This window comes from Muscardinus avellanarius (genome assembly GCF_963383645.1).
Source record: "Muscardinus avellanarius genome assembly, chromosome: 8".
In the NCBI taxonomy this organism is placed as follows: domain Eukaryota; kingdom Metazoa; phylum Chordata; class Mammalia; order Rodentia; family Gliridae; genus Muscardinus; species Muscardinus avellanarius.
This window is the reverse complement of record NC_137794.1, coordinates 98,142,092-98,154,225: the sequence shown is the minus strand read 5'-3', so window position 1 is coordinate 98,154,225 and position 12,134 is coordinate 98,142,092. Positions and strand designations below refer to the sequence as shown.

Here is a 12,134-nt window from a genome sequence, read left to right as displayed (position 1 = left end):
GGTGCTTTACCACAGAGCTACACCTTCAGTCCCCCTTTATGACATTTTAAAGTACTGAGTTGTTATGTAAAGTACTTAAGTCCTTTCAAGAGGTATTGATCATATATAAATTAATTGAATGTTTATTATGTATTTCATCCTCAATGAGTAATTTGATATAAGAATTATTTAAATTCTTTGAAAGTCAACCACTCTTTTGTCTAACTTCTTTTCTCTTTTTATTTCAACAACTAGAGCTGGACTGACCATTATGGAGGAGGAGCTGCAGCATTCACACTGTGTGAATTGTGTCAGTAGACGGTGTATGACTAGACCAGAGCCTGGGATTTCCTGTGACTTGATTGGTTGTCCTTTGGTTTGTGGAGCAGTATTCCATTCTTGCAAAGCTGATGAGCATCGACTTTTATGTCCATTTGAACGAGTATCCTGCTTAAATAGTGACTTTGGTTGTCCATTTATCATGGCCCGAAATAAAGTCGCTGAACATCTAGAAATATGTCCTGCAAGTGTGGTGTGCTGTACTATGGAATGGAATAGATGGCCAGTTAGTTATGCAGATCGGAAATCATATGAAAACCTCAGCAGAGATGTTGACGAAGTGGCACAATTAGATATGGCCTTGGCTCTTCAAGACCAAAGGATGCTCTTAGAATCTCTGAAAGTAGCTACCATGATGTCAAAAGCTACAGATAAAGTAACTGAACCTAGAGAACAAATCTCAGTTAAATCAAATGTTTCAGAAATACCACATACTAATGGTTTGGTGTCTGTTGATGAAGAATCTTATGGTGCACTTTATCAAGCTACTGTAGAAACAACCAGAAGTTTGGCTGCTGCTTTAGATATCCTGAATACTGCCACAAGAGACATTGGCATGTTAAATACAAGTCTTCGTGCTTCCCCCAATGAAATGGACGAAGAGCAAAATAACAGTGAAAGCTTGCAGGACAGAAACGTAAAAGACCAGGACCGTCTTTATGAGGATGAGATGGGGGCAGTTGGTGGAATTGACCAAAATGGCATAAGTCAGAATGCCCAGTCAGAGCAAAATGGTTCAAGTGATTTATTATGTGACTCAAACACACGTTCTTATGGCACTTCTCTTTGTAATGGCTTTCCTTTGGAAAATATATGTACACAGATCAAAGACCAGGATCAGAATTTCCATGGTGATTCAAAACAAAGTAACTTAAGAAATGGAGAATGTGTGGCGTCAGATGGTACTTCAGAACCTTCTAGTTCACTTTCAGTAGCAGCACAACTTAGAGAAGTAATACCCTCCGATGCTTTGCCTAATGGCACAGTTCAGCACCTCCTTATGCCAGATGATGAAGATGAAGGAGGACTCTATTGGAGAAAAGTGGACTTAGGGGACTTGAGAAATGTGGATGTTTTATCTTTTAGTCATACGCCTTCATTCAAATTTCTCTCTAATTCATGTTGGTCGAAACCAAAGGAAGACAAAGCAGTAGATACGTCAGATTTGGAACTTGCAGAAGATCCCATGGGCCTCCAAGGAATAGATCTGATCACAGCAGCATTACTGTTCTGTCTAGGAGATTCTCCAGGTGGGAGGGGTATATCTGATAGTCGCATGGTTGATGTATATCACATTGACTTTGGGACACAGACCTTTTCACTTCCATCTGCAATATTAGCTACAAATACAATGGTTGGGGAAATAGCTTCAGCTTCAGCCTGCGATCATGCCAATCCCCAGCTTTCAAATCCAAGTCCTTTTCAGACACTTGGGCTGGATTTAGTATTAGAATGTGTTGCTAGGTATCAACCTAAGCAGCGTTCAATGTTTACCTTTGTGTGTGGACAGTTATTTAGAAGAAAGGAATTTTCTTCACATTTTAAGAATGTTCATGGTGATATCCATGCTGGACTCAATGGCTGGATGGAACAGAGATGTCCTTTAGCTTATTATGGTTGTACCTATTCTCAGCGTAGATTTTGTCCATCAACACAAGGAGCAAAGATAATACATGACCGCCATTTGAGGTCATTTGGAGTTCAGCCATGTGTCTCTACGGTATTAGTAGAGCCTGCTAGAAACTGTGTGTTGGGATTACATAATGACCACTTAAGTAGCCTTCCCTTTGAGGTCCTACAGCATATTGCAGGCTTTCTCGATGGCTTCAGTTTGTGCCAGCTGTCATGTGTATCCAGGTTAATGAGGGATGTGTGTGGCAGTCTGCTTCAGTCTCGTGGAATGGTCATACTGCAGTGGGGGAAAAAGAAGTATCCAGAAGGAAATTCATCATGGCAGATAAAGGAAAAGGTTAGTTTAATCATAACTGTATCAATCTCTTATTTGATATAAAGGCACTTTATTGCTCCTGAATTAATACAGAAATACCTTGCTAAATAATCAACCATCCCCTAAAACTCACTAAGTCAATGTGACACACTTTTAACTGATAGTAAAGAGCCAGAATAGTTAGAATCATTTCTAATTATCACAGATTTACTACATACTTCATAAATCTCAGTTCTAATTGAATATGACAAAGGCAGTTGAGCAGTTCTGTACCTCCTCAGTTCTTCCATGGCATCTTTCTTTCTTTGATGGATTTGCTGTCTTTTAGTTTGAATACCATCTAAAACATTTCACTCTGATGGTGGAGGAAACCAGGAGAAGGGTTTCTTGCTTACAGTCATCAGTTGCCATTCTTAGCAGTTTCCTCTCTGGGACTTGGTTGTGTCACATAGAACCTAAGCGGAGAGATATAAGAAAAAGCTGTAACTATGACACTCGTCCATCCTAGTTAGTGACCAGTGGCATATTTAGGGGATAGAGAACATACATGGGTAGATGAGGACTTGCCATCCACTGAAGTGAGGTAAGAGTAGGCAGTAGAATTTGATGCTGTGGAAGGGGATTCCGAATTTAATTCAGTACAGAGGAGTAGTGCATATTTGGAACTTGAGCTGGAGGTTTAGGCATGATTGACCTGAGCAAATCCTGGCTCCACCATTTCTCTCCTGGGGACCCTTACTTTTGCCTAACTTCTGTCTGAGGCCTTGTCCAGTGGAAACAAGAGGGCATTTCAAATGTTTGTGATTGAAAGTACTCATAATAGGAAAGTGTACTTTTTATTGTAAAATGGAAACAGTTTTGATAAACTTCACATTTAATGGCTCAGCATTCAGATTTTTGGTCACTTCATTCTTAGGTTTTGTCTTTTACTCATTGCTCAAGCTTGATTATCCAAGAGCTATCTCACACTCAACATACCAAGCCTACTCTACATCTCTGCTGTTTAATCTCAGAAAGTGACACCATGTTTAAGTTGCCTGAACCAGGGATTTGGGTTTGACTGCTGTTTACCCCTTTTAGTTCTACATCTGAGTAAGCAAAGTCCTGTTTATTCTTCATGCTCAGACTCTTCAGATTCTTCTCCGCACCACTGCCATTTCCTACTTCGTTCTCCCCTTTGGTTTTTTTCCTGGATTGCTGCCACAGCTTCCTCCTACCTGAGTTTCTGCTTCTAATCGAGCCCTTTCTAACATATTCTGTGCATACGCTTTGGAATGACATTTGTTTCTTAACTATCACTCTTACTCTGCTAACTGCAATGCTTTAAGCTTCTTTAGTAGTGTCTGCTGCCCCTGGGCTAGAGGCCAAGTCCTTAATAAAATATTTAAGACTTTTCATAATCTCATCATTACTTACCTCTTCAGTTTCCTCCTGTCACTTTATACCCAGTCATATTGACTTACTTGTTTCCTGTTTTTTGTCTTGCTTTCTTAAGGTCTTTAAATGTGCTGCCCCTAATAACTACATTTGAGCACCTAAAATATGCCAGACAGCCGGGCGTGGTGACGCATGCTTATAATCCACGTGCTTGGGAGGCGGAGACAGGAGGATCACGCAGGTTCGAAGCCAGCCGCGCTGGCTTAAGAGACCCTATTTCCAAATAAAATATTTAAAAAATAGGTTTGGGAGTGTAGCCTGGAGGTAGAAGGGTTCCATCCCCAGTACCACCACCCCCCCCCAAAATATGCCAGATAGTGTGTATCATTACTTTACATTCAGTAACTTATTTAATCCACTATCCTCAGTTATAGATGAACAACCAGTAAGTTACTTGTGCAGCTAATTGATGGGTTCAAACCTAGGGAGGCTGCCTGTTATGCATATGATGTTCATTGTCTTGCTATGTCCGGCTTACTTCCTGAGGTCTTAACTTCCACAAGAAAGCCTCTTTGGGGCTTTTTGAATCCTTCAGGGAAGGGCCCTGCTCTCTTGACACTGGTCACATTACCTAGCTCTTAAAAGCACTCACCATGCTGTTTTGAAATTCATTGATGAATTGTCAATTTCAGTCATTGGGAAGTGAGACTTTCTGGGTATCAAAATATTGGCCATTTAACATAGCACCTACTACTATGTAGTAGGCACTAATTACTTGATAGATAGTTGAGTGAAAGATTGACTCATTACCAGGTCAGCAGATAAGAGCCATCCTTGTATTTGTATGTGTGTGCAGTGTTTGTTTGCTGTTCCTGAGTTTGTCTCACTGGATTCTTAGATGTGTGGAAGTAGAGGGGCTGGCTACCAACATTGTTATCTTTTACCTAATTGGTTCTGCTGAAGCTTAAAGAAAATTAATTCTTCTGTAGATTTGTGAGTACTGGGAAATGTAAGGGAGGATAGGGATATCCAGAATGTCCCTAGGCCTTTGCTTTCTCTTGGGACATTACTCCATACAAGTATAAGGAAAGTCCCTTGTGCCAAACAGTGGTGATATCTACTGCCAACTGAAAAATAATTGTATCCTCACAGAAATTAAAGGCATCTGGCCATCCAGGAAGGCATTACCATTATTTCTTGAAAAGTTGTAAAGGGTGCCTGAGGCTTACCTCTACAATACTGTTGTTTTCTACAGAATCTGCTGTTATTCACAGTCCATCTTTTGTATTCATAAGTTCTACAACTAGGATTCAACCAACTGCAGATAGAACATACAAAAAAATTGCATCTGTACTGAACTTGTACAAACTTTTTTTTCTTGTCCTTATTGCCTAAACAGTACAGTCTAAAAACATAGGATTTGCATTGTGGAAGGTTTTATAAGTAACTAGGGATGATTTTAAGTTTGTGGAAGGATGTATATAGATTATATGCAAATACCACACCATTTTAAGTAGGGGACTTGAGCATCACAGATTTTGGGTTCTTAGAGGAGTGCGGGGTGGGGGTGTCCTAGAACCGATCTCCAGATACCAAAGGAAGATTACATCCTGTGTTCTATAAGTAGACATTTGTCTGTTGATGAAATTAGTGAGGATGCATAGGCTGAACCTGCCCCTTCCGTGCTTGTTACCATGTTTCCCTTGTTCTGCTTTTGTGCTTGTTATGTTTTCAGTTGTAGGGTTGAGGAGGCTAGAGTAGTTATTGTTGCACTAATTAGATGATAGTGTTGCAGGGCTTAGAAATGCTGACTGGGCAAAAGGGAATATCCTATATCTTTACCAGCAGACATATGAACAGGATTGGCAGATGAGTATTTTGCCTAAAACATATTTTACTATTTTACAATGGTATAAACTAAAACCAGGATCCTGTTGAAATTTTCAGAAACAGTTTAGACAAATTGAATCACCTGTGTTTTTGAATATTACTAAGTACCTTTAGTACTTGTAAATAATGGAAAGATAAGGTATGTTGGTACACAATATTCTAGGATATTTTTAGTACACTTGTGTGGTGTAATAGTAATGGGAGAAAAACCTAGGGAGCAAAACATTAACAATAACAACACTTTATTGTTAATATCTCCAAATTACAGGTAGAGCTATACGCAGGGGTAGGTTGAAAGAATAGTATGCAGTATATATTATTTTGGGAAGTAGCTCTGAGTTCATTAAATTATGATTTTGAAAACACTGTTCAGTAAGGCTGGTTGGGTATGATTTGTATTGTTAGTTTTTTTCCTTTTTTGGTTATAAAATATATTAAAATCATAGAAGTGAATTGTCTTATACATATTTGACAAAATTTTTATACAAATGGGTTTACTATTTAATTTTGTACCTAACTATTTGAGATTGTATATTGAATATCTCTCCAACAGTAGGAACATATACAGTTAGGGCAAGAAATGGGTTTTGATTTTCTGTAAATTGACTTTTTAAAATCTGAAGAAGAATTTTCTTCTAGGTGTGGCGATTCAGTACTGCATTCTGCTCTGTAAATGAATGGAAATTTGCTGACATCCTAAGCATGGCTGACCACCTGAAGAAATGCAGTTACAATGTCGTAGAGAAGCGGGAGGAAGCAATCCCTTTACCATGTATGTGTGTGACTCGAGAGCTCACGAAAGAAGGACGCTCGCTGCGCTCAGTGTTAAAGCCCGTCCTCTAAGACCTGTACCTTCACTTGCATATACATGCAATCACCTAGAATAACTCCTCTGTGACATGTGACACTTGATGTATTCAAGTTCCAACTAGCTGAATCTGTTGTCACTGTGTGTAGACCATTTGAAGTGACATATATTTTTATAAATTAATATTTAGTTGGGAAAAAGTTGCCTTAATGTTTGAAATGTGTGACATTTTTGGAACTTGCTGGTCAGGGTGATTTAATCTTTAGCTACATAAATTTCAGAATTAGTATTTTTAATGGTGTGCATATTTTGCTTCTTCAATATTTTTTCTTCATAAACTAACAAGGTCCTGACCAAACAATTTATTCCTCATGTTTTCCGTGGGTTGAAGCCCATACAATCAAAAAGCAAAACTTTGATTCAAATTTTTGCAGATTAGATTTTTTATATACTTTGATTTGTTTAAGCACTGCCATTAGGTCAATATAAAGTTTTATTATCTAGTGCTTTCCTTTTATAGTAATTGACACATAGGTGATCTCTAGTATATACTTATATATTTAAAGTTACAACTAATGTTTGATAATGCCATTTATCATGGTTTTAAAATAATTCACAAAGATGTTTTCATCTTTAAAACTCTTATGCAGAGTGACTGTATGCAGCTTTCTTTTTTTATTAGGTGCCACATCCAGACTCTTGATAATGTGTTATGTCAGGTTAAAGCAAAAACAAGCAAACAGAAAGCAAGCCTGTGACTTACTTTAATTTGAAATTGTTCATGATATTTTGTATTTAGTATATATTTAATGTTTGAAAAGAAAATACCTCATTTTAAGTTTGAATTTGGCATATTTTGTAAATAAATTTTAAATACTCAGACTGCAAAGGGCTTTTTTTCATAAGCATTTAAAATTTTTTATTTATAAAAATACAACTATGTTGTTTTAAGACACTTAATAATGTGAAATTTAATGTCTTCTTTGTAAGATAACAATCAAGCAGAGACCTGTTTTCTTCAACAATCTCTTTGAAATATTTCCAAGTTAATTTCCTATACATTTCTCTACCAGAAAGTAAGAGTGTATCTTTGTTTAAAGATTAGGGTAGGTAGAGAAATATTCAAATGCCTATTCTTAAAATATTTTGTGTTATTAACTTGATGTGGTCACTTTAAAAATGGATATATTTGCTGTATCAGTATTTAGAAATTGCAAAGATGGGACATGTACTGATTTGTCTTAGGTAAATTCTGGCATTTGTTAAACTGACACGATAATAAGCTATCTTGTTATAAATGTCAAAACTCAGTTGTGTCTTTACTTCCCACATTTGTCCCTGAGAGTGCTTTTTGGTCACTGATTCACGATTCCCATATATGGCAGTCAGACTGGGCAGAGGCGTTCCTTGGCCATTTGAGAAGATTCTGAACTGCTTCAGATTTGTTTTGGTTGGATGAAGTCGTTACTATAGTTGTACAATGCAGCATTAAGGATTAATCAGCTGTCTCACCTCACCCTTTATTTTCATTAGAATACTTGTTTCTCAGTGCTTAAACTTTTTTCTTCCGTGACATTTAGTTGCAGAAAAAGTCTATTTCTTTGAAAAAAACAGAGGTAAGATATCAAATACTGTAAATTACAACTGCCTTTCAAAGTTTTGCTGAAGAATGAGTGTCTGTGGTTAGGACAGCACAAGCATCAACTTTCTGTGTGGTTATGCTTTTTTAAAAATTTGTGGGTTTTAAATTTAGATTTTGTGTTTCCACACTGGATCATGAGATATTTAACATTTTTTCCACCATATATTTCTTTTACACATCTTTTGCTGTTCTCTTTTGTTTGTTATGCCACCATACTATTTTGTTAAAATGTTTTCTTTGTGCAACATTTGTTCAACTTCTAATAAAAATGACTCATTAACTTAAAAAGAAAACCTTTCATTTAAATAAAATTTTAATAATTGACAAATTCCAAACACAGTCATTATTTCTGTAATGTTGATCTTCTGCATGTTGTATGAGTTGCTGTTTTGTCATTGCTGTCTCAGGTTTTACTGGTGACTTAATTTTTTTGAAACACTGATTTGTTAGCTTTCTCTGCCCCTTCAGCATCTTAAAGTAATTCCACTGAGGAGTATGGAAAGGCTAAGGAGTTTCTTGCAAGATTAATTCTTTAAAACTTGTAGCCAAAACCTTCTTTTTATTTGAGCATGAAAGTGTTTGTATGTTGGCCTAGTAGACAGGGTGTCATTGTTAAGTCTTTGATGATTTTAGTCTTCATGACCCAGCAAGAATAAAGGCAACGCAGGACCGGGAGAACTAATTGAATTCACATTAATTCTCTGCTTCCTGTCCCAGTACTGTTTAATCACTCTCTTTTCCCTTTTTCTTTTTTTCTCTTTTCTTTCTTTTTCTTTTCTCCTTCACCCCCTCCTCACAGAGAGCTTAGGTGGGAACAAGAATCCATTTTAAAAAGGTTTCCAGATGATTCTGATGCACAAAATAATGCATGAGATCTTAGAGAAAGACATGCTAGTAACTGATGTATTACTGGAGTGGATATATATATGTATATATGTGTATTTCAAAATTAAGAATAAGGATTATTAATATTGGTTTAAGTTATATACATTGTTTCAGTTTTATATGACAAAATGTGTTGGGTACTATGATTCTTAGACTTAGGAAATTATTTACTAGTATTTTAAATTTCAACAGCATTTTACTGGTATTTCTTTTTGTTGCGGGTAAATTACAGTGCAAGCTTTAGTTTATTAGTAATCTAGTCATCTCATTCTCTTGTTTAGTGTTTGCAGAGTCAGGTGAACATACTAGATTGTTAGGGTAAGCAAATAGTAGAAATAGAGACATAATGGATTAAGTCCTGCAGAAACATGTGTCAGGATCCTTTCAACCTTATCCATGGGAGATAGTAAAGATTGGCTTTCTAGTTTATCAGTAGTTTATAGAATGTTTTTGGTCTTTGACCATGTGCTGCATAGCTCATCAATTTTGTTCCTGTTATCTGTCCTTTAACATTGGCTGTTGGGGTCTTAGCAGTGTTAAAGATAATGGGGGTTTCAGCAAAACTTTGAAGATGTGGTAGTTTGCATTATTATATTGACAACAAATTATAGTTGGGGAGAAATGACTGCTTTTAGATATTTGAAAACAAAACAGATTTTGTCCTGTTTTATATCCACACCTTAAAAAGTGTATTTTATTACTTTAAAATTTTTCCTGAGGAAAATTTATTCAAACATTTAGGAAATATGTTTGTCATGACATCCCATTGGCAGGTAATGTGATTGGAACTTGCAAAGCTGGTTATTCACAATGCAGAAGGAAAAGTAAGGCCCCATTTGGTGGAGGAAGCTTTTTATTGGAAAGATTTCCTGATTGTATGTTTGACCAAAACATATGATGTGAATAGATATATTTAGCATGCTTACAAGCCCTAAGCAGCCAGAGTATATCTTTAAAGCGAATGAGCAGCCAGGTGTGGTACAATCCCAGCATTTGGGAGGCTGAGACAGGAGGATCGTGGTTCAAGGACAGCCTCAGCTACTAACCCTTTGCAACTCAATGAGACCCTGTTTCAAAATAAAGAATAAGAAGTAGGCCTGAGAGGTTGAATGCCCCTGGGTTCCATCCTCAGTACTTAAAAAAAAAAAAAAAGCAAATGGGCTCATCAGTGGCTGTTTCCTTTGTGTTTTAAAATAGTTTACTGATGGGTTTTGTAGTGTGTATCTAAAACTGATTTCCAGAAAGAAAGTTTTGAGTAAAGGCCAATTTTATTGATACTCTTTCTGAATAGGAAGAATGGTTTCCTAAGTTATCTTTTACATAATTATTTCCTTTTATATAAAAGATAATTGGAAAAGATCAACTTCCCTTTTATGGATGAGAGTACTGAGTGCCAAAAGTTTACTGATGAGTAAATAAGCATGAGAAATATGGCACAGGTCATTTTTTCATTTTACAAATGCTGATAGAGATGGGATGTTTAAATGAAAGGAAATTACTTTGGTAAATATTGTTGCCTAAAATATTTTGCTCCTACTGAGTGTTTTGGAAGGAATTTGGGGGCAATACTAAAAGGAAACAAAGTAGAAACTAATGAAGTGTGAAGTATGTTGCTTGGAAGATTCTTTGCAAAAATTAGGCATTTGCTAAGTTTCATAAGAATTTTAGTTATATCTGTGACTGAAGAATTCTTTGAATTTATTGTTTATACGTAAATTTATTTGGCAAATATAACCTTCATAGTTGGCCAATACATCTTGAGATATATTAATGGGGAAACATCTTGAGGTGTTTGGTTGCCTTTGAACATTTTAAAACTGACAGTTTGTGTTCAGATTATTTGCTATTACTGTGTATTATGTGGAGAGCGACTTTTAATTGATTTAATTAGCTACAAAGAAATGGGTTGCAAGAAGATTCATGAACATGTTCTGTAGAAGTATGGTAAAAATTCATTAATGAAATCTTCTAAATAATTTTTTAACCTTGTTGAGGTTTTTATTTCTTACTCCAAAGGGAAACATATCTGAGGCAAGACAGAAAAGGAAATAGAATATTTCTTTTTCACTAAAGCCAATGAAATATTAAGTATATCCAAAATCATCTTACTAGCCCATTTGCATACAATATTATAATAGGAAATGGTTCTTCCATACATAGCTAGTTCTAATGGTCGGAATAGCTCATGTGTTTAAAAATAATAAAACTTTTTTCTGTTGTTTGTTGGGACCCAAATCAGGTCACATTGTCCTTTCCCAGCAAAGATAAATTCATCAGGTTCAATTTTTATCTTTTTCAAATGTAAATTGTTAGATCTTAAACAGGTAAATAAGAAATGGGTAACATTGTAATATTAAGTGGTAGTTATGAGGCCTAACAGTGGCAGGAATTTGTTATTGCTCAAAAGACTGACGCTCAAAAGGAGGTCCTGCCTTCTGCTGTCCGAGAATATTTTTTCTGTTGAAATCCGGTTTATATTAATTATAATTACTGCTTATTTATTCTGTGTCTGGTTTTCTGGTGAGGTGATCAAAAAGCCTAAGGGCATTACAAAGTTTTAAGAAATTTGTTCAGTTAATCAACCTAAAATAGTAGTTTGGGTCAGTAATTTTAGATTTAAGTAATTTATCTAGTTTATCTCAATATAATTTTCAGTGAAAAAACACAGTAGTAGTATTGAAAAAATTGAAATACAACATTCAGATTTAATTATATTATTTAATTAAACAAGTCAAGACTTAGAAATTGAAATAACAGCCAGGCATGGTGGCGCACACTTGTAATCCCCGAGCTTGGGAGGCTGAGACAGGAGGATGGTGCAGGTTCGAAGCCAGCCTCTCTGGCTTAAGCGACCCTGTTTCCAAATAAAAAGTATAAAATAGGTCTGGGAGTGTAGCCCAGAGGTAGAAGGGTTCCATCCCCAGTACCACAAAAAATTAAAAAAAATAAATATTTTTTAAAAAGAAAGAAATTGAAATAGCAGCACTAAATCTGTTTAAGAATAGAATTACCCAACAAGTAATTCTGTCCACCAAGTTTTTTATGTCAGTGCAATAAGATTTGGTATGATAAAACAGTATTGAGTCCCTATGTCAAGGCTGTTTGTGAGAACAGCCTTGACATAAGAAATTTATTAATTCAGGAAACATGAATTCTGAAACTTATTTTGCATTTTAAAAAGTTGTTTTAAGCACGGACTGTTTTCAGTTAGGACTGAAAACAAACTCCATCTGAAAGGCGCCTGCGCCGACTCACTCACTTCACAT

General features: G+C 36.1%; 1 protein-coding gene across 1 annotated transcript; it reads left to right on the top strand.

Annotated features, from left to right (window-relative positions):
* Positions 1 to 238: 238 nt before the first annotated feature.
* FBXO30 (F-box protein 30) lies at positions 239 to 6,376 on the top strand (the record flags this gene model as incomplete). The annotated part of the gene is made up of 2 exons (XM_080699773.1): positions 239 to 2,287; positions 6,173 to 6,376. The coding sequence occupies exons 1-2, from the start codon at positions 251 to 253 to the stop codon at positions 6,374 to 6,376; spliced, it is 2,241 nt and encodes a 746-aa protein (XP_080555899.1). The 5' UTR covers positions 239 to 250.
* Positions 6,377 to 12,134: the final 5,758 nt, after the last annotated feature.